At 43.9% G+C, this 23836-nt stretch overlaps 1 protein-coding gene across 4 annotated transcripts in view; it reads right to left on the bottom strand.

The window, feature by feature from the left end:
- LOC110534027 (leucine-rich repeat and calponin homology domain-containing protein 2) overlaps positions 1-23836 on the bottom strand; it is an 82315-nt gene that overhangs the window by 35807 nt on the left and 22672 nt on the right. For all 4 annotated transcript variants that reach the window (XM_036990423.1, XM_036990424.1, XM_036990425.1 and 1 more), the window contains exon 2: positions 1991-2135. In XM_036990423.1, coding sequence (XP_036846318.1) covers positions 1991-2135 — 145 coding nt within the window. The remainder of the gene's footprint in view (positions 1-1990; positions 2136-23836) is intronic.

Here is a 23836-nt window from a genome sequence, read left to right as displayed (position 1 = left end):
TGACGCAATCAGTCTCTCCTCAACTCTTATCCAAGAGAGACTGGCATGCATAGTATTTATATCAGCCCCCTCTGATTACAATGAAGAGCAAGACGTGCTGCTCTGTTCTGGGCCAGATGCAGCTTAACTAAGTCTTTCTTTGCAGCATTTGATCACATGACTGGACAATAATCAATATAGGACTAAACTAGAGGCTGCAGGACATGCTTTTTGGAGTGTGGTGTCAAAAAAGCAGAGCATCTCTTCATAACAGCTAGACCTCTCCCCTTCTCTACAACCATTGAATCCATATGCTTTGACCATGACTGTTTACAATCTAAGGTAACACCAAGTAACACCTCAACTTGTTCAACAGCCACACCATTCATTACCAGATTCAGCTGAGGTCTAGAGCTTAGGGAATGATTTGTACCAAATACAATGCTCTTAGTTTTAGAGATTCTCAGGACCAGTTTATTACTGACCACCCATTCCAAAACTGACTGCAACACCTTGTCTATCTTTATGTGCAACAAAAGTTAGTCTAGTGCTGTAGGTTGGTTATCTTTCTCAAATTCATTCGAAGCTAATTCATTGAGTCTATAAACCAAATCTGGAGTCAATCTGACTTAAGGTTCATGAGAAGATGATTTTGAGCATTAGCATATGTGCATCTATAGGTAAAGTGCGGCCATTTTTAAATGCAGCAACTTATTTCTCATTACCATCAAAGACTGATGAAAAACTCTCTAATCTAATTATTCAGAAATACAAATTCTGGAGTGAATCTGACGTATGTTTCACGAGGAGAAGACGATTGCAGATGATTTGGAGCGTTACTTATGTAAAGAATGAGTTGTTAATAGCTTCCTTGTTTTTTGAGATGTGAATACCACATTCAGTGTGGTTCATCTTAGGGACATCCATGATAGCGATGACAAGTTTCAAGTTGATAGGCCACTGTGGAGTGGATTTACAGTGGTTTAAATAGACACACAAAATCTGATAGTTAAGATATATACCATGGGCCCAGAATTTGGTGTCATTTGGTTCTATGACTTTATGAGACGATTTGTAAAGTATTTTTAGCATATTAGCGTATGTGCTAAAATGCATCTACTGGTATAGTGTGGTATATTTGAATGCGTCAACTTTAGGGACTATATTGTAATGAGTCCAAAGACCACATTTGTTGTGAATATGACTTTTAGTCATTGTGAAAAATATATGTTATGATGATTTTAAGCATTGGTTACAGTCAAAAAGTGAATTGTTAATAAGATATAACATGGTTCATCATGGTAATGTACTTTATTAACCATAAAAAGTTTCAAATTGATAGGCCATTGTGAAGTGGATTGACAAAGGATTTAATTGGACATGTAAAATAAGACTATTTTCTCAAACTAAGTTAAGAGATGTACCATAGGCCTAGTATTGTTATTTTACTGCTGCTCTTTAATTATTTGTTACTTTTAATTCATTTTTTTTGTTGGTATTTTTATTAAAACCGCATTGTTGGTTAAGGGCTTGTAAGTAAGCATACCTGTTGTATTCGGCGCATGTGACTAATACAATTTTATTTTATTTAATAGTTGGTGTTACTTGGACATTTGGTTCATGAGAATACATTTTTTCAAAGGTTATCCAAAATTTCCAAGTTGGAGGAAAATATATCCTGACGGACCTTTATGGGTCCTTCAAGCAAATTTGTTCAGCACGAGAGAAGATACCTACAAACAAAGTTTAAGTCTCTAAGTCAAAAGGGGCGGTGGATATGAGGGTTTAAGTGACACTGCTTATAACAGCTCCACCTAAAGGCCACTCGGTGCCATTGCCATCTATGCCTGAGTTATTTGACCATGTCAAAGGGGAAAAAATTATCAAAGTATAACAAAAGCTTTGCTGTAAACACCGTAATGTGGGCCTTTGTATTTCCCGGTGATATCAAACAGTATGAGGTCATTGGGTCAACAGATCACACCACAGTGCTCCATGAGTCATCACTGACCTGATGTTGAGATAGGTCAGCATCTGCAAGTTGATGATGGTTTCTGGGATGCATTTGATGCAGTTGTGGTATAGGTTGAGGGACTCGAGTGGGGCGAACAGACACACCTCTGGGGGAATTTCTGTGAGCCTGTTCTTCGACAGATCTGGGGGAGGGAAAGAGACAGACAGCAGGTGAGGGTCATGGGTACCCAGGAACTATATACACAGTACTGTACGTACACTACATGATCATTAGTATGTGAACACCTGCTCGCCGAAAATTGCATATAATTTGGTGTCATAGCAGCCTCCACTCTTCTGGGAAGGATTTCCACTAGAGCAGATGAGCTCCCACATTTTTCAGCATGTTTTTAAAAATATATATATTTAGAGATAGACAAAATTAGATTTTTTGGGGATGAACATATACAGGATGCTACCCTAAACAACATAACCTTCATTCCAAATCGAAACTCGAAACCTACAACCTGATTTTGGATGGAATTACTTGGAATGCTTCCTACACTCAAGGATTATTATTCCCAAACTATACATCAAATGTTTTGGCAAACAAGCAGACCTGAAAACCCCATCCAACCTGGAGCTGAGTGAGTAATGCTCAGTCTGAAGCAATTTTTTTTTACCATCAGAAGCCAAGAAGAAAAATACATTACAATTATATTTTTTACTTAATAAGGACTGAATGCTCAGGCTACCAAGCTTTGCTAGGACAACTTCAATTAGCACTGACGTGTGAAGCGAGAGGTGTCAAAGCCTTTGAGACCAACAATTGGCTGGCTACCACAAGTGGGTGGCACCTACTCCCTTTGCCTGCTGCACTGCTGCTTGGATTCCACCTGGCGATCTGTTCACCATCTACCCTGGCTTGTCTCCCCCCTCTGTCTCTCTCCCGAGCTTTCACTCACCTCCAGCACACATGCACTGTTGGGGCGAGTGACTCTAAATTTACAATGACTTCCCCCCCAAGTCGTTATATATATTTCATTTTTTGTATTGTGCATTTTTCTATTTACCTCAGGACTCCTGCATGCTTTGTTGACTACAAACTTTCTTTACCCAACCGTGGGACAGACTGTTTGTTCCCACACTCGAGACTGACTTTCTATTGGTTACACAGACTTTTGGCCTCCCATCCCATTCTAAACACCTCTCACAGGCTTTGTATTCATGTTACCTGATGTAATTCCTGTACAATATGATCTTGTTGCCATCTGATGCACATTCAGATGTCATAAATCTGCACTGCAGTGCTCTCCCTGTACTATGCCGTGCCTTGATTGTATTTCGGTTGATGATATCTGGAAATGTGCATGTACACCCTGGCCCATCTACTGTTTCTAGCCCCAATTCTGACTTGTGCTCTGATATCTGCTTCACTGATTACTGCTCCTGTAAAAGCCTTACCTAAAATGGATCAATTGAAAGTGTGGGTTCAGAGCTCCATTCCAGATGTGTTGGTCATTACTGAGACGTGCTTAAGAAAGAGTGTTTTGAATACGGATGTTAACCTCTTTCAGCTAGGGGGCACTATTTTTACGTTTGGAAAATTAACGTTCCCAAAGTAAAACGGCCTATTTCTCAGGCCCATATGCTAGAATATGCATATAATTTACAGATTAGGATAGAAAACACTCTAAAGTTTCCAAAACTCTCAAAAAATTGTCTGAGTTTTACAGAACTGATATTGCAGGCAAAAACCTGAGGAAAATCAAACCAGGAAGTGGCTTCTATTTTGAAAGCCCCATGTTTCATAGCCTGCCGTTGCTCCATTTAAAGGGATATCAACCAGATTCCTTTCCTATCGCTTCCTCAAGGTGTCAACAGTCTTTAGACATAGTTTCAGGCTTTTATTTTGAAAAATGAGCGAGAAAGATAACATCGCGTCACTGGATAGCTGGGTGTTCGCATGAGTTTTGCTTGCGCAACAGAGTGGGGCAGCCATTGTCTCTCCCTCTCCTACTGAAAAAGAGACAGTGCCGGTTGATATATTATCGATTATATATTTTAAAAACAAACCTGAGGATTAATTATAAAAAAAGTTTGACATGTTTCTGTGGACATTACGGAAACTATTTGGAATTTTCGTCTGCGTTGTCGTGACCGCTCGAGCCTGTGGATTTCTGAACATAATGCGCCAAACAAACGGAGGTATTTGGATATAAAAATAATCTTTATGGAACAAAAGGAACATTTATTGTGTAACTGGGAGTCTCGTGAGTGAAAACATCCGAAGATCAAAGGTAAGCGATTCATTTTATTGCTTTTCTGATTTTCGTGACCAAGCTACTTTGATGCAAGGTGTTCATAATGTTTTGTCTAGTGATCGATAAACTTACACAAACGCTTGGATTGCTTTCGCTGTAAAGCATATTTTCAAAATCTGACACGACAGGTGGATTAACAAAAAGCTAAACTGTGTTTTGCTATATTGCACTTGTGATTTCATGACTATAAATATTTTTTGTAATATTATTTGAATGTGGCGCTCTGCAATTTAGCGGTTGTTGATGACAATTATCCCGCTAACGGGATGGGTTGCGTCAAGAAGTTAACCTTTCTGATTATAACCTTTTTCGGCAAGACAGATCTTCCAAAGGTGGGGGAGTGGCAATCTTTACCAAGGATCACCTTCAGTGTTCAGTTGTCTCCACCAAGTCTGTCCCCAAACAATTTGATTTGCTGGTTTTAAGTATTACACTTTCAAATAGCTCTTTGTTGACTGTTGCTGGGCGCTATCGTCCTCCATCAGCACCGAGCTGTACCCTACTGCCCTAAGCTCTCTCCTGGCCCCTTACACTAAATCTGAATTTGTCCTGGTAGGTGACCTAAAGCGAAACATGCTTAAACCAACTGACCAAGTCCTAAAGCAATGGGACTCCCTAAATCTTTCTCAGATTATTATCAATCCCACAAGGTATGACTCCAAACACCCAGAAAAGGCTACTCTTCTTGATGTTATCCTCACAAATGATCCTGATAGGTCATTACAGAAAACACCAGACTGATACCTTAGTGATCACTGTTTTACAGCCTGTGATCGTAATGGCTGCTCAGTGAAACGACCTGTCCTTATTTGTCATAGACACTTGCTAAAAAACTTTATTGAGCAAGCCTTCCTTCATGAACTGGCCTCTGTAAAATGGTATAGAAGCAGCTTGATCCCCCTCTGTCGAAGACTCATGGACTTTCTTTTTTGATATTTTCAATGGTATTGTTAACAAACACGCCCCCATAAAGAAAATGAGAATTAAAAACAGGTTCAGCCCCTGGTTTGACCGTGATCTTGCAGAGTTACTCCACCTCAAGAATTGCATTTAGCGATAGGCTCGGCACACGCATACTCAGGCTGACTGGCTATCATTCAGGCAAATGAGAAATATGTGTACTCAGGCTATCCGGAAGGCCAAAGTTAGTTACTTTGAGCAGTTCTGTCTCTGTGGGTCTAACCCCAATAAGTTCTGGAAAACGGTTAAAGACCTGGAGAATAAACCCTTCTCCTCACAGCTGCCCATGTCCCTTAAAGTTGATGATGTGGTTGTTACTGACAAGAAGCACATGGCTGCACTCTTTAATCACCACTTCATTAAGTCAGGATTCCTATTTGACTCAGTCATGCCTCCATGCCTGTCCAAGATTTCCTCATCTTTCACCCATTTTAAAAAGCGACTATATCCCTGATGCTTCTCCCCCTGCCCCGCTACAAAGTTTCTCCCTGCAGGCAGTCACTGAGTCCGAGGTGCTAGAGGAGCTCCTGAAACTTAACCCCAAAAAACATCTGGGTCAGATGGTTTAGACCCTTTCTTCTTTAACGTTGCTGCCCCTATCATCGCCAAGCCTATCTCTGAGCTTTTTAACCTGTCTCGTTCCCATTGCTTGGAAGGCAGCCACAGTTCATCCTTTAATTAAAAGGGGAGATCAAGCTGATCCTAACTGTTACAGGCCTAGTTCTATTATGCCCTGTTTATCAAAAGTGTTGGAAAAACTCGTCAATAATCAACTGACTGGCGCTCTTGATGTCTATAGTATTCTCTCTGGTATGCAATCTGGTTTCCGCTCAGGTTATGGATGTGTCAAAGCAACCATAAAGGTCCCCAATGATGTCACCATTGCCCTTGATTCTATGCAATGTTGTGCTACTATATTTCTATTGACTTGGCCAAAGCTTTTGATACGGTAGACCATTCCAATCTTGTGAGCCGGCTAAGGAATATTGGTGTCTCTGAGGGGTCTTCAGGCCTGGTTTGCTAACTACCTCTCTCAAAGAGTGCAGTGTATAAAGTCAGAAAATATGTCGTCTCAGCCACTGCCTGTCACCAAGGGAGTACCCCAAGGCTCAATCCTAGGCCCCATGCTATTCTCAATTTACACCAACAACATAGCTCAGGTAGTAGGAAGCTCTCTCATCCATTTATATGCAGATGATAGTCTTATACTCAGCTGGCCCCTCCCCAGATTGTGTTAAATACTCTACAACAAAGCTTTCTTAGTGTCCAACAAGCTTTCTTTACCCTTCAACTTATTTTGAACACCTCCAAAACAAAGGTCATGTTGTAACGGTTTTGACTTGAGGTTATTTTTTATAGGGGTGCCAGGTAGGTTGTGCCTACCAGAGAAAACATTGGTTTCTCCTTTTAGTTTGGGAGGGAATGAGTCCCATCTGGTCCGTCAAGTCTACACCATTACAAAGGACTTATGTAAACGTCAGAAGGGAAATCAACTTTTCATAAACCCTTAAAACATTGAAAAGAACTTCAAAAACAACTATTCTTTTGCGTGGGTTGTATTAGCAACATCAATGGATTACACACACATAATAATATAACACAATGAGTTCTGGTTCCTCCAGAAATGTCCTGTACCTCGGGCCTAAAAAGAGTCCAGCCCGGTAAAGGAGTTCAGTGAACTCAAGTGACTTTTGTCACGCAATGTTTGTCCGTTCATTCCGTGTAGCGTAAACCCAGTATTAAATCATACAATCAATATAACAATTTTACCACAGAACTTTAAAGCGTATCAGCTCTTACTAATTCCTCAACTACATCTAACTACATAAATCATCACCGTATACATCATATCAAAACAAATGAAATACCGTATACAAAAAAGGTGGTAGTCAGTCGGTCAGTCAGACAATCCAATCCGCCAACAGATCTCCAGCGGAGAAAGGCCACGAAGAATGGAGAGGAGTAGTCCACGGACGCAAAGAGTGGATCCGATCCTGGGTAAACTCTCTCAGGCTACAAAACACACGTTTAACAGCAACAAAACAACCGGAATAGAGAAGCTTCGGGAACACATCCTCAGTCACGTCTCCATCACAAAACCCCACTTTTGCGCAGCTGATGCTGGCTATTTAATTGGGAATTAAAGGGAAAGCACCCTATTGGAAGGAGAAGCACTGAGACGGCTCAAAATAATTCAGGGCCGTCACACACCCCCTCCCCTGGAAAAAGCCTTCCATTGCCCTGGAAGGCACATCTTGTTCGGGGAAACCGAGAAAGGTCTCCTCATCACTTTCCTCTACAAACATTTTCATGACTTTTTGGAGCTCACGCTCCTCAGCTGAGGGGTCACAGGCCTTAAGGTGTGAGACTTCTGGGTCTGGGAATCCGAGAAAAGTCTCCTCACTTTCCTCTTCAAAGATATCCAAGATCTTGCGGCGCTCAATCGCCTCCAATTCCTCAGCCGAGGGGTAACAGGCCTTAAGGCGTGAGACATGGACAACGCGCATATCTTCACCTGTGTCCTCTTTCACCACTCGGTAGTTCAAAGGGCCCATCTGCTCCACAATCCTATATGGTCCTTGCCATTTAGGAGCGAGCTTGGCAGAGAAGAATTGTTCAGCTTTCGAGTAAGGATGAGAGCGAAGCCACACCCGATCACGAAGCTGAAACTGCATGTCTCGTCTGTTCTTATCATAATTTCTCTTCTGCTTGAGTCAAGCCTGGATCATGTTCTTTGAGACAAGAGCTCTCAAGTCATGGAGATGGACTACCTGGTCATAGCAAGCAGCGTCTGGAGTAAGCTGCTGGGGCTGTAGCACCATATCCAAGGGTCCTCGGAGGGGACGACTTAGGTTCAGCTCTGCAGGTGTGACTCCAGTGGACTCTTGCACAGCAGAATTCAGGGCAAATCGAAACTCGTGAAGGTGCTTGTCCCAGTGTTTGTGCTGGGTCCCTACATAGGAAGCAATCATTGTCTTCAAGGTTCGATTTACTCTCTCAGTGAGATTGGTCTGTGGGTGATAGGCTGTGGTCAACTTCTGTCTCAGGTTCCATCTTTGGCAGGTCTCCTCAAAGAGATCAGAGACAAATTGGGAACCTCGATCAGACAGGATGTAATCAGGCACTCCCCAGCGAGTCAGGATCTCTTTCATAAGGATGTTAGAGACGGTCCTTGCTGTGGCCTGACGCAGGGAAAAGAGTTCCACCCACTTTGAATAATAATCAACAAACACAAGCATGTACACATTCTGATTGGAGCTTCTAGGAAATGGACCCATCAAATCCACTCCTAGCATTTCCCAAGGTCGGGTAACCACCGTTTGCTGCAACTTGCCAGCAGGCTTTCTACCTTCTGGTTTGTACATTTGACAAACCTGACAGTTTCGGATGTGTGACTTCACATCCATGCTCAGATGTGGCCAGTACAGTAACGCTTGCAACCGCTTGTAGGTTTTGAACCTGCCCAAATGACCAGCTAATGGGTCTTCATGGAAATGTTGAAGCAGTTGTAGGCGTAGAGTTTTAGGTATGTACAATTGGTAGAGGGTTCTGTGAGGTAGTTGTACAACACGGTAGACTTTGTCTTCCATGATGGTCAGCTTTGTGGTAGGATTGACCATCTTTTCTCCATCTTCCAGGATAGTCTGGTACAAAGCCTGTACTTCTGGATCATCCTGTTGGGCTTTACATATGGTCTCATCAGAGATGGGAAAGTCTGTTTTGGGCGAGTCTCGACTGCTTGACAGGACAGTAGCACATGTAAAATGAGGGCCACCGTTATCACAAGCAGGAGCCCTGGATAAGGCATCTGGAACAGTGTTGTATTTTCCTTTCCTGTATTCTACTGCAAAGGTGAACTCTTGCAACCGTAGAGCCCATCTTATGAGTCTGGTGCTTGGTTTGTTGGTCTTGAACACCCACACAAGGGAGGAATGGTCAGTGACCACAGTGAAGTGTCTTCCCTCCAGGTAGTACCTCCACTTTTCCAAAGCCCAGACAACTGCAAGGCACTCTTGCTCGGTTGTGGAGTAGTTCCGTTCTGCTCCATTCAATGTCCGACTGGCGAACGCTAGCACTTCTTCAGTGCCAAGTCCAGTCTGTTGGACTAGGACAGCACCAAGTCCAACATCACTTGCATCAGTGTAAACAACAAAAGGGGAATCAAAGTTGGGATGACCTAAAATGGGAGGTGTGACGAGGTGTCGTTTCAGGGTTTCAAAGGATGTCTGGCACTCTGCCGTCCATAGGAATTTCACTCCTTTTCGCTTCAACGCGTTGAGGGGTTCTGCCACCTGGGAGAAGTTCGACACAAACCGATGGTACCATCCAGCCATCCCAAGGAACCGTTGAAGGGCCTTGAGTGTGGTTGGCACAGGAAAATCTTGTACCGCCTTGGTCTTTTCAGGATCCACATGAATGCCGTCGAAAGACACAATATGGCAAAGGAACTTCAGGGAAGTTTGGCAGAAGTTGCTCTTCTTCATATTCACGGTCAGACCAGCTTCTCTTAGCTTGTCCAACACTGCTTGAAGATCTTGAAAGTGTTGTTCTCTGTTCTGGGAGTAGATAATTATATCGTCCAGGTAGACGAAACAGATCTTCCCTTTGAGCTCACCTAACGCAATCTCCATCAGTCTTTGGAAAGTGGCAGGTGCATTCTTTAATCCAAAAGGCATCACCTTAAAGGAAAACAAGCCCTCAGCACAAACAAAAGCAGTCTTGTCCTTGCTTTCCTGGTCCATCTCAACTTGCCAATAACCACTATTGAGGTCAAGGGTAGTGAACACAACAGCGCCAGACAATGACTCCAGGATCTCGTGGATGGTAGGAAAAGGATAGGCATCAGTCTGGGAAACATTGTTGGTCTTCCTATAGTCCACACAAAATCTAAGACCACCAGTCTTTTTTGGGATTAGGACAACAGGAGCAGCCCAAGGAGAGGAGGAACGTTCTATTATATCTTGTGTTAACATATCATTAATGAGTCCCTTTTGGATGATTAGCTTCGCTGGGGACAAACGATATGGCTTTTGCTTGATCGGCATTTCCTGTGTAAGGAATATTTTGTGCTTCAGGAGCCCGGTGCGTCCTAGCCTTGAAGTACATACATCAGCATTATTCTGCAGCTGTTCCAACAGCCTTAACTCCTCTGGATGTTCCAGCTGAGCTCTTCTTACAGCCTGTAAAAGGAGATCGTCAGAAGGATTATCAAGGGTTAGTGGTAACGGAGCAACGGCAGAGAAGACTGCTACATTTGAACCCCAATCATGGAACTTCGTAGCTTCTGATTGGAAGAAATGCTTCTTGCTCGGATTGTATGGAAACCAGTAGCAATTGTGTGCGATATCAATCTGGACACCACTGAAGTACATGAAATCAATTCCCAACACGACAGGAAAAGCAAGGTTCTTGGTTTGTAGGATAACCGAAGGAATCATATAGGAGCGGTTACACAGGCGGAACTCTACCTCACTCCATCCAAGTGGTCGTTTAGCCTCACCATCAGCCAGATAGAGTGGACCTTCTGTCCACGGCTTCAAGTTGTATTGCGGACCTTTAACCTCCTTCCACAGTTTCTCATTGAGCAGTGTGTAGGATGACCCGGTGTCCAGGATGGCTCTTCCTGTCCATGGGCCTATGGACAGGGGTAACACCAGTTGGTGCGGTATGAACTGAAAGGAAGGGGATGTCGATGGGGGGGCGTAGGCAGTGACTCTTGGGATTTCAGCTCTGGTTAAAGCACCCAGAGAAGGATGGTCATTCCTGCGAAGAGAGTTAGGCGTGTTGGCCTGTTGTGATTTGTGGTTTCTGGAAGGGTTTTCTTGATACGGTCTTGGACATGTAGCTGAAGAATGTCCCTTTTGGCTACATCTCCAACAGAACATGAGAGGGGTCATGGCTTGAGACTCTGGCTGTTGTTGATGGTCTGTCTTGGGTAACTGTTTGGGTGTCTGTTTCTTTCTTTGGTCATATTGCTGTTGGCATTCTCTGTCCCTCTCAAACTGCTGTCCCAAGCGAACCAGTCCATCGACAGTGGTGACTCGTTCTCGGAGTTGACTGGCTAGTAGTGGGTTGATGTTCTTCAAAATCAATTTAATGACCTCTTCCTCCTCAATGCCAGGTTTCCACCTTCTGCACAGGGAGTGGTAACCGTATGCAAAGTCACGGATACTCTCTTTCTCTCTTTGCACTCGATTCCTGACTCTGTCTGCCAGCTCATCTGTGTAGTCCTCAGACAGAAATGCAGAGGAAAACTTGGCCTCAAAGTCAGCCCAGGAGGTAGTGGTGAGACGTGCCACATCCCACCAGTCTCGAGCTGTCCCATGCAACACATTCCTCAATGTGGCAAGGAGTTCTTCGTCAGCCAGGGGATTGAGGGCAAGAAAGTCACGACATCTTTCTAGGTACATTAGCGGATCAGGACTGTCATCTTTTTTCCCCAAAGGTGGGAAATTGCAATTTAATGGGCATCGCCCCCACATGACATCTACTCAAATCACCATGAACAAACGAGCTAGGAGGGATTGAGGAAGTAGAGGGGGAGGGCGTTATCGGACAATGAAAATGAACACCAGGATGCATGGTGGATTGCATCCTGCAAGGGGTGGCTGTAGCATGGCCTTGTCTTGGCTCTTCAGAGGTGCCAGCTTGGCCCTCAGTGGTCTGAACAGAAGTGGACACTAGAGAAACTCTGTGTAAGGAGTTGTGCCTAATGGAGGCCATGTCCACAGACACGTCATCCAACATTTTAACACAATTAGAGAGCTCTGTTTGCAAGTGGTCTACAGTGTTAACCATGGGAGAAAAAACAGAATTAACGTCCTTGAGGACCTCAGTGTGATGATGTTGCAGGCGCCATTGGAGAGTGGCAGTGAGTTGGTTTCGTTGGTAGTCAAACTGCCTGTCCATGGCACCAGTAATTTCCCGTCCTCCACTCTCACTGAGCTCTGTCAGCGTGTGGGTTAGAGTGCTCAGTGAGTTTCTGAATTCCATGGCACTCTGTTGTTGCTCTTCCCTCAGACATTTGAATTTATCGTGGATAAGAGTTTGGAGATGTTGTTGAGTCCGACGAATATCAAGGATGTCACCTTGAAGTTGTAAAACTACAACCTCTGGAGATAAACCAGACAATGGAGGAAGGTTGGGTGTCAGATGGAGGGCTGGCTCAGTACTTTCACACAGATCCATGTCAATAAGTGAGTAACTGGTTAGACCTCCTGTGGCCTGTGGTCCAGACCGAGCATTCAGATTCCCAGGGCTCTGGCCCAAATCAACTCCATTATGATTTGTGTTGTCAGCTTGATGGTCAGAATAGCCCTGTGTATTCCCATTGACAGGTATGAAATGGATGAGCACATTATCTTGGGGTGAATCCATTGTTTTAATTCCACACAAAATATTTGCTTTGGTTAGTTCTCAATGTTGAGCTGTCCCATCTGGGGTGCCATTTTTTATGTAACGGTTTTGACTTGAGGTTATTTTTTATAGGGGTGCCAGGTAGGTTGTGCCTACCAGAGAAAACATTGGTTTCTCCTTTTAGTTTGGGAGGGAATGAGTCCCATCTGGTCCGTCAAGTCTACACCATTACAAAGGACTTATGTAAACGTCAGAAGGGAAATCAACTTTTCATAAACCCTTAAAACATTGAAAAGAACTTCAAAAACAACTATTCTTTTGCGTGGGTTGTATTAGCAACATCAATGGATTACACACACATAATAATATAACACAATGAGTTCTGGTTCCTCCAGAAATGTCCTGTACCTCGGGCCTAAAAAGAGTCCAGCCCGGTAAAGGAGTTCAGTGAACTCAAGTGACTTTTGTCACGCAATGTTTGTCCGTTCATTCCGTGTAGCGTAAACCCAGTATTAAATCATACAATCAATATAACAATTTTACCACAGAACTTTAAAGCGTATCAGCTCTTACTAAGTCCTCAACTACCACTAACTACATAAATCATCACCGTATACATCATATCAAAACAAATGAAATACCGTATACAAAAAAGGTGGTAGTCAGTCGGTCAGTCAGACAATCCAATCCGCCAACAGATCTCCAGCGGAGAAAGGCCACGAAGAATGGAGAGGAGTAGTCCACGGACGCAAAGAGTGGATCCGATCCTGGGTAAACTCTCTCAGGCTACAAAACACATGTTTAACAGCAACAAAACAACCGGAATAGAGAAGCTTCGGGAACACATCCTCAGTCACGTCTCCATCACAAAACCCCACTTTTGCGCAGCTGATGCTGGCTATTTAATTGGGAATTAAAGGGAAAGCACCCTATTGGAAGGAGAAGCACTGAGACGGCTCAAAATAATTCAGGGCCGTCACAATGTGGTTTGGTAAGAAGAATGCCCCGCTCCCTACAGGTGTGATTACAACCTCTGAGGGTTTAGAGCTTAAGGTAGTCACCTCATACAAGTACTTGGGAGTATGGCTAGACAGTACACTGTCCTTCTCTCAGCACATAAAAAAGCTGCAGGCTAAAGTTAAATCTAGACTTGGTTTCCTCTATCGTAATCACTCCACTTTGTCCTATATTTATGTTATTTATTTATTTTAATCCCAGCCCCCATCCCCGCAGGAGGTCTTTTGCCTTTTGGTAGGCCTTCATTGTAAATAAGAATTTGTTCTTAACTGACTTACCTAGTTAAAAGGTTAAATAAATACTTTTTTTTTAAAGATGTTGGAACATTGCAGCAGGGACTTGCTTCCATTCAGCCACGAGCATTAGTGAGGTCGGGCACTGATGTTGGATGATTAGGCCTGGCTCGCAGTCAGCATCCCAATTCATCCCAAAGGTGTTCGATGGGTTTGAGATCAGGAATCTGTGCAAGCCAGTCTAGTTCAGAGAAGGCGTTTCCACTGCTCCAATGGTGCTGAGCTTTACACCATTCCAGCCAACACTTGGTATTGCGCATGGTGATCTTAGGCTTGTGTATGGCTGCTCGGACATGGAAAGCCATTTCATGAAGCTCCAGACAAGCAGTTATTGTGCCCAATTTACTTCTAGAGGCAGTTTGTTGCTCCTAGACATTTCCACTTCACAATAACAGCACTTACAGTTGACTGGGCAGCTCTAGCAGGGCATACATTTTACAAATTGACTTGTTGGAAAGGTGGAATCCTATGACTGTGCCACGTTGAAAGTCACGGTGCTCTTTAGTAAGGCCATTCTACTAGATTTTATACACCTCTCAGCAACAAGTGCGATAGCCGAATCAACTCATTTGAAGGGGTGTCAACGTACTTTTGTATATAGTATATATGGTAAATAACATTCATCAAGTAGCACAGATCAGGTGTGCAATATGTATCCAAAAAGTAGTGTAAGAAAGGACCCAAATAGTGGCTCCAGAAACGGCTATAGGCTGAGCCGGATGAAATCCTCTGGGAGAGTAGATTGATACCAGGCAGCCTTGACTGATCAATATGTCTGAATGAGTGATCGATGGGAACAAGGCATGATCCTCAAAAGACAGAGCTGAAATTACACTAGGCCTTAGCACAGTTATAATATCACCAGATCCAGTCAGTCTTGCCCATCTCGATATAATCGCTTGAATTACAGGAGTCCGCCCTATTCCGCTGCTATATCTGTGCAATAGCTTTGCAATTGCTCCTTTGTGGCGCTGTCGCAGTGGATACTTTTATCAAATATATGCCAGGGATTCACTGACCATTTAGACTCACAGAGCGAACACTAATTTCAGACAGCCATGAAGAACATGGGTCATTGTCCCCTTCAGATAAAAATGGTTGTGATGCAGGAGGCCCGTCCCTCTGTCCAATAATTAATGTGGATAGCAAGTGGAGCGCACAGCACACATTACGGTACCCCTCCTCAGCCCCAGCTGTGCTATCTGGCAGCCGCCACTGCCACTCCAAGATCCAGCGAATCAGGTTCCTCCTCCTCCAATCAGGAAGAGCCCCATCCTCCAATCAAATGAAATCATAAATGCAATTTCAAATGTGTCATGCGCCGAATACAACAGCCTTTACAGTGAAATGCTTACTTACGAGCCCATTCCCAACGGTGCAGACTGAAAATAAGACAAATATTTGCTAAATAAAAAGGAAATATTAAGAGACTCACTGTAGCTCCTCCGTTCACAAATAACACTGTCTGCAATACAACTACTGTAGTTGTCTACTTCAAAACCCTCCATTCACAACAAGCTGGCTACTCTGGTTTACCACCTCAATTCTTATTTACACACACGACTCGATCACAACCACACTTCACATTATAAAACGGCTGATAGTTTACACTGCAATTGGAATGCTCACTATCCCTCTGTTCATTATGTATTACATCTATTCTAACAACGTCTAGATACGCTACTTGACGCGGATGTCGATTAAGGCAGCCCCCCGCACCTCTCTGATTCAGAGGGGTTGGGTTAAATGTGGAAGACACATTTCAGTTGAAGGCATTCAGTTGTACAACTGACTAGGTATCCCCCTTTCCTTAATCAACTGATAGCTGTGTGGTGAGCGTTCTGGCACAAAAATGGTCACCGTGCATCACCCAGTTGGGTGCTGCACATTGACGGTGGATGAGGTGAGTTTCCCCCTAAAGCACTTTGAGTACCTCAGTTAGTAGAAAAGTACTATATAAATCCAATCAGTTATTATACAATCCCTTCTCTCTATTACGCATGGGAATACTTTGGAATATATTTCCAAAAATGAAAATAACAAGTACAAAAAAAACCGTGTAAAACCAATTATTGTTAAACCCATGGTCTTACAGATCTCAGGGATTGGGCAGAGCTATTGATGGTCAGTTATTATAATTGGGATTGAAAGTTCTCGTGACGCCTACATACTGGTCTTGACGAGAAGAAAATAAACTGTCGGGGGAGGTTCTCTTCTGCAGTGTTTCAACCAATCCAGTAGATGTTGAGATGGAGTGTCGCCTTAACGTTCAAAAGTGAAAGTCGCGTCACAGTTTCCCTTTCCATTTGCCCTGAAACCCGGAGCATCCGGGTTGTTGGGGACCCAGTAGATGCTGTGTCCCGGAGGCTGGGGCTCTGCTGTAGAGCACAGGCCGCTCTGTGAAGGAGAGCTCTGCGGTGCTCCGTGAAGGATTATGTGAAGGCCCTGGCTACCGATTCCATGTCAACCATCCGCAGAGTGAAGGGGAGCGGCAAGCAACTGAATCGGCAAGATGCTCACGTGACGGGACGTGTGTGTTTATCCGCATTTGTGTGCGTCTTTGTGTGCTTCAGTAGTGCATGCAAAGGGGGGGAAGGAGGTTGTGCTGATACAACTGATTTCTAAATGAACGTTTAACAACGGTTGAGTTCCCCAAATACAGGGGGAGTTGGTTCCTGAGCAGTCTAATAAACTGACCCCAGCCCTGTGTCTGTGTGTAGGGGTGAGTGTTCAGCATGGTGAGTGGGAGGGTGTTAGCTGCCAAAACAACGTTGGCTATTTAATTAGAGAGAGGGCAGATACGGCAGGACTAAAACTTTAGGCCACTCACAGGCCTTGGCAGCCTACCTGGTATAAATGGCCCCGTTTGTCTCTCATCACTAAACCCAAGACTGCATAAAGACGGCCAACGAATCCTTGCATTTATAAAAAAATCTAAAATCCAGATATTTGACTGAGTCTCGTGTACATCTTTAAGCTAAGTTAAAGCCCAATCAGGACGAATTCCTGAAACGTATTCCTTTCTTTCGGGTCTTCTGGGAATAACCAGTCAGGCAAATGAGAATAAGAGGAAACTGGGGCAACCATCCAGTCAGATCTCACATGGCAGACAAGCCATTTTAGGCAGAGTGGGAACACAACAAACATCAATACTTGTCAGTCACCCACTCAGTCACCCACTCTCTGTTCAGAGAGAAAGAGATATGACAAGTTGTTTTGGCCGAACATAAGGAAGGCCCATCTCTGAGCAAGCATGTTACAAATTGCAGCAGTAACTGTGTGGGAGACATTTTGCATAAGGAAGTGTTTAACTCCATTCCTGAGGCAGTGGGTCAGGAGAGTTCTGAGCCGGAGATACATCCCTGCTCCACAGAACAACAGCCACCACTAACACGCGCACACAGTCCGGTACAAAAAGGTACAGACCAAAAATAGAGCTGAGGAGACCAACAGATCTGTCTCTCCATCACACAGAGCACCAGCTCTGGCTGTTCAGTCGAACACATAACTACTGAAATGGGACAAAACCCCAATAACCTCCTCAGAGATGTCAGCATGCACACCACATCAAAGACTCTGTAGCACAGGGAGCACAATCTGCATTCCAGTGAGACGGGTCCTCAAGAAATACAGTACCAGTCAAAAGTTTGTACCCACCTACTCAGTCAAAATTTTTTTTTACTCTTTTCTACATTGTAGAACAATGGTGAATACATCAAAACTATGAAAAAACATCCATGGAATCAAGTAACCAATTTTTAAAAAGTGTTAAACAAATCAAAATATTTTATATTTGAGATTCTTCAAAGTAGCCACCCTTTGCCTCGATGACAGCTTTGCACACTCTTGGCATTCTCTCCACCAGATTCATGAATAATAGTTTTCCAACAGTCTTGAAGGAGTTCCCACATATGCTTTTTCTTCACTCTGCGGTCCGACTCATCCCGAACCATCTTAATTGGGTTTAGGTCGAGTGATTGTGGAGGCCAGGTCATCTGATACAGCACTCCATCACTCTCCTTCTTGGTCAAATAGCCCTTACACAGCCTAGAGGTTTGTTGGGTCATTGTCCTGTTGAAAAACAAATGATAGTCCTACTAAGAGCAAACCAGATGGGATGGCGTATCGCTGCAGAATACTGTGGTAGCCATGCTGGTTAAGTAGTTAAATGTTCTATATAAATCACTGACAGTGTCACCAGCAAAGCACTCCCACACCATCAGACCTCCTCCTCCATGCTTCACGTTGGAAACAACACATGCAGAGATCATCCGTTCACCTACTCTGCATCTGACAAAGACATCTCACAAAGACATGGCAGTTGGAACCAAAAATCTCAAATTTGGACAATAAGGACAGATTTCCACCGGTATAATGTCCATTGCTCGTGTCTCTTCTTATTGACATAATGATGTACTGTTGTTTCTCTTTGCTTATTTGAGCTGTTCTTGCCATAATATGGACTTGATATTCTACCAAATAGGGATATCTTCTGTATACCACCCCTACCTTGTCACAATACAACTGATTGGCTCAAACGCATTAAGAAGGAAAGAAATTACACAAATAACACCTGTTTATTGAAATGCATTCCAGGTGACTACCTCATGAAGCTGGTTGAGAGAATGCCAAGAGTGTGCAAAGCTGTCATCGAGGCAAAGGGTGGCTACTTTGAAGAATCTCAAATATAAAATATATTTTGATTTGTTTAACACTTTTTTGGTTACTACATGATTCCATATGTGTTATTTCATAGTTTTGATGTCATCACTATTATTCTACAATGTAGAAAATAGTCCAAATAAAGAAAAACCCTGGAATGAATAGGAGGGTCTGAACTTTTGACTGGTACTGTATACCTACACTTATTCCAATATAATATCAAAGTCAGTGTCCTTGTAGAATAATGAATAATGCTAATTCAATATCCTTGACAGGTGAACTTGACCCACTTCATCAGTGAGAGTTAGTCAACTAGGGTCTGGAGACTGTGTGCTTTTCCATTCCACAACATGAGGATTAGCAATTACCATAATAGAAGAGACCCTTCTTGCCTCTCACCAGTCCACCACAACAGCAGCACCAGCCCGTTCCTCTACTCCTGCCTGCAGGAAACCTGGGCACCTCAAATATTCAGACGGCAGCCCATTCAGTGAGGTCAGCATACGACTGGCACGCATATGAGAGCGAGCGCAAGAGAGAGAAAGAGCGAGCGAGAGATGAGCTCAGGTATGCACTCAGAGCTGGCCTAGATTTCAGCCCTTATGGGATATACAGAGGGGAGCCAGCACCCACACAATGTGGGGAATGGGTGTCCCCAAACCAAACTACATTACCCACAACTCTTCCTCCCCATTTTCTATGTGTATCTGAAATCCCCTTCCTGCGTGCTTCATGTCTTAAGAGTCCCATTGATTTTCTCCACACCCTATCATCACCTTGCCTGTAGACATGTAGAGCACAGCACTGAGAGGAATCATTCAGAGTAACACAGGAAGAGAAGCACAACAGTTCCTCAACCTAAGCTAAACCCCATCCTTGCCAAACATAGAAAGAATTGTTCTAATAATTACATAATGCATTCGTTAGTGATAATCTTTATAACAAAGATCAAACCAGCAGTGTTCTAGACCTGGCAACACAGTCCTTTGGTTTGGCATGAGACAGACAGAGACAGAGACAGAGACAGACAGACGGGAGAGGCAGTGATGGGAACCCCATGTGACAGTGACTTCTCTAATCCTCAACCTCCTATTCAACACAGCACAGCACAGCCAGAGAGGTGGGGCATGTGATGCCTGAGAGGACTGCTGTATAACCCTGGCCTGCCTGGCTACATCACAGAGACAGCCAAGCAAATACACCAATATACACCAATATCTTTCGTATCGTCTGAGATCCCCAAGGATTAGAAAGCTGCCGCGGTCATCCCCCTCTTCAAAGGAGGAGACACCCTGGAACCAAACTGTTACAGACCTACATCCATCCTGCACTGCCTATCTAAGGTCTTCGAAAGCCAAGTCAACAAACAGATCACTGACCATCTCGACTCCCACCGTACCTTCTCCGCTGTGCAATCTGGTTTCCGAGCCGGTCACGGGTGCACCTCAGCCACGCTCAAGGTACTAAACGATATCATAACCGCCATCGATAAAAGACAGTACTGTGCAGCCGTCTTCTTCGACCTGGCCAAAGCTTTCGACTCTGTCAATCATCATATTCTTATCGGCAGACTCAGTAGCCTCGGTTTTTCTAATGACTGCCTAGCCTAGTTCACCAACTACTTTGCAGACAGAGTTCAGTGTGTCAAATCGGAGGGCATGTTGTCCGGTCCTCTGGCAGTCTATGGGGGTGCCACAGGGTTCAATTCTCGGGCCGACTCTTATTTCTGTATATACTGATGATGTTGCTCTTGCTGCAGGCAATTCCCTGATCCACCACTACGCAGATGACACCATTCTGTATACTTCTGGCCCTTCCTTGGACACTGTGCTATCTAACCTCCAAACGAGCTTCAATGCCATACAACACTCCTTCCGTGGCCTCCAACTGCTCTTAAAAGTTGGTAAAATCAAATGCATGCTTTTCAACCGTTCGCTGCCTGCACCCGCACGCCCGACTAGCATCACCACCCTGGATGGTTCCGACCTTGAATATGTGGACATCTATAAGTACCTAGGTGTCTGGCTAGACTGTAAACTCTCCTTCCAGACTCACATCAAACATCTCCAATCTAAAATCAAATCTAGAATCGGCTTTCTATTTCACAACAAAGCCTCCTTCACTCACGCCGCCAAACTTACCCTAGTAAAACTGACTATCCTACCGGTTCTCGACTTCGGCGATGTCATCTACAAAATAGCTTCCAATACTCTACTCAGCAAACTGGATGCAGTTTATCACAGTGCCTCCCTTTTGTTACTAAAGCACCTTATACCACCCACCACTGCGACCTGTATGCTCTAGTCGGCTGGCCCTCGCTACATATTCGTCGCCAGACCCACTGGTTCCAGGTAATCTACAAGTCCATGTTAGGTAAAGCTCCGTTTTATCTCAGTTCACTGGTCACGATGGTAACACCCACCCGTAGCACGCACTCCAGCAGGTGTATCTCACTGATCATCCCTAAAGCCAACACCTCGTTTGGCCGCCTTTCCTTCCAGTTCTCTGCTGCCTGGGACTGGAACGAATTGCCCAAAAAAATAAAAAATAAAAAATGCTGAAGTTGGAGACTTATCTCCCTCACTACCTTCAAATATCTGCTATCTGAGCAGCTAACCGATCGCTGCAGCTGTACATAGTCCATCAGGGGGTACCCATCATCTCAGCTGTGTACCAGAGGGGGGTATAATCCCCATTCCCCACGTCACCCCTCCATGGACCATCTCCCTCCACAGAAGGGTCACCCTATATCACTCCCACGCACAACCTGCCCCCCAAACTGAGGATGTATCACTTACACCTCTCCAGAGACAGAGCTGCAAATGGATATATGTAGGGCTCTTCTCCTCTAATAGCCAGAGGGGATGAGGGGAGAAAGCAGGCCCACCGCATTGTTTGGGGGCAGTGGACCGCAACAGAGATGCAACCCCCAGCCCTCATTAATCACCACAACCTTGACCTACATACTCTGTTTTTAGGTGATTTAATCAGAATGAAAAATAGTCCTGACCAAAGCAGGGCTCCAGACTGTGACCATTTGATTTTAATTATTGGCATCAGTGCGAGTTGAACATTGTACATGGTCACCTCACTTAAAAACATCAGATTTTTTGGGGAGGCTAAAACCATGATAAGGTGCTCATGATTCCTGTAATTAAAGCTTCTGCCTGCCCCAGTACCGGTTTCGCTCAATATGGTCTGACTGCGACCCGCCCTGGACGGTTCTTACCTGAGCATGCAAGAACCGCCCAGGCAAAACCCTCCCAGTCTTTCGATTGGCTCCTGGCTACTTCCTTGTTTTACGGGTCGCAGTAGCAACCCGTTTTATTGACGAGTTTACCATTGAACTAGTGCGAGAGTTTGGATTTGGCCAGAGAGGATGAGTCAGCGTTCACGGTTCATTTTACACACAGAATAATTGTACAGTTGTTCAGTTAGTAAAACTGACAGCTGTTTGTTTTTGATGAAAGTACTGAAGAGTGCTCGTATGCGTTGCATGAGTGTGCTTGCTGTGACGGTCACCCCCCGACATTGGCTACACTTGTAGCTACTTCCCACGGCATTGTGGGATAGCAGGAGCGAGGGACACTGTGTCTCAGTGATGTTGCCGTTAATGCTCTCCCCGTTGAGTAGACTGTATCACAGTGATGTCTACACCGAGTGCACAAAACATTAGGAACACCTGCTCTTTCCATGACAGACTGACCAGGTGAATCCAGGTGAAAGTTATGATCCTTTATTGATGTTACTTGTTAAATCCACTTCAAATCAGTGTAGATGAAGGGGAGGAGACGGGTTAAAGAAGGATGTTTAAGTCTTGAGACAATTGAGGCATGGATTGTGTATGTGCGCCATTCAGAGGATGAAAGGGCAAGACAAAAGATTTAAAGTAACTTTGAATGGGCTATGGTAGTAGGTGCACCGGTTTGAGTGTGTCAAGAACTGCAACACTGTTGGGTTTTTTACACTCAAATTTCCCCATGTGATCTCAAGAATGGTCCACCACCCAAAGGACACCCAGCAAACTTGACACAACTGTGGGAAACAGAGTCAACCATGGGCAGCATGCCTGTGGAACACTTTCAAAACCTTGTAGAGTCCATGCCCCTAATTGAGGCTGTTCTGAGGGCAAAAGGGGGTGCAACTCAATATTAGAAAGGTTTTCCTAATGTTTTGTACACTCAGTGTATATGGCTACCAATATTAGTTATTTCTTGTGTTAGCCGTTATCCTACTTGAAATATAATCTTGGGAGGGGAGGAAAAATGGGCCACGTTACTAGCTACGGTCGGTGACACCACGATACAGCTGCCCAGTGAGAAAGAAAATGTGGTCTGACTGTATAACATTTTAAAATCCAATTGCGGGGGTAAACACAGCAACTGTTGTCACAGTTGAAGAGGTTCTCAGTTTTGTGTAGGTATAATGCTTGAGCTCAATAGCGACTATTTTACAACCAATATATTTGATATGGCTTTGCGGTACAGAGCGCGCAAAATGCACGTCAGTCATTTTGCGATTGCATAGGCCTCATTAGGTAGTAGTCTAGGCTACAACTGCAAAGTTATTTGGGACATTACATGTACTGTTAGATTAATGCATGGCTATTAACAGTGGCTATTATTTTTAGAGTTAGCGATCTAGCTTATGTGTTTTGAGTTTCCACCTACTGAGGTGGTGAATTAGCCCAGAGTAAAGTAGACTTCGATATCAGTGCGCATAGATGCAGGCAAATTTATCTACTGAACAACAACTAAAAAAAACAAATCTGAACATTCTGGAGCCCTATTTTAACAGTAAAATATAACATTGTCAACTTACAATTCATGACAATCACTGGATTAGGTTGCACATTCAAATATTTTGAATCACACCATGTTAAATAGAATATTTGTTGAAAACCATCTCAGTAGTCTATTTCACTTCTTAATAAAGCACTGTGAATGACCTAAGATGCCAGTTGAATGAAAACGCGACTTTCAGAAATAAGATTAGATTGTTTCCTCATAGCAAACAGAAGCAACAATGTAACTATACGCCACAACAACCAAAAATGGTGCGACCAAATCATGGGTTGGTGCCACCAACCGAAAAAAAAAATAAATAAATGTTATACTGGAGCCCTGCTAGGTCAGTAGATGGACCTTAAATTATCTCATGTCCTTACACCCACATCTCATAAACATTGGAAGATTGCGAGTCGATTTATGCTGTGTTTGCACGGTTTCTAAAGAGAAATGTGTTTATTCACACAAACTCGAGGCATTTATGAGAGGCATTAAGACACACCCA

This window comes from Oncorhynchus mykiss, chromosome 10, assembly GCF_013265735.2.
Source record: "Oncorhynchus mykiss isolate Arlee chromosome 10, USDA_OmykA_1.1, whole genome shotgun sequence".
In the NCBI taxonomy this organism is placed as follows: Eukaryota; Metazoa; Chordata; class Actinopteri; order Salmoniformes; family Salmonidae; genus Oncorhynchus; species Oncorhynchus mykiss.
Note: the sequence above shows the minus strand (reverse complement) of the source record. Positions and strands in the feature narration are given on the sequence as shown.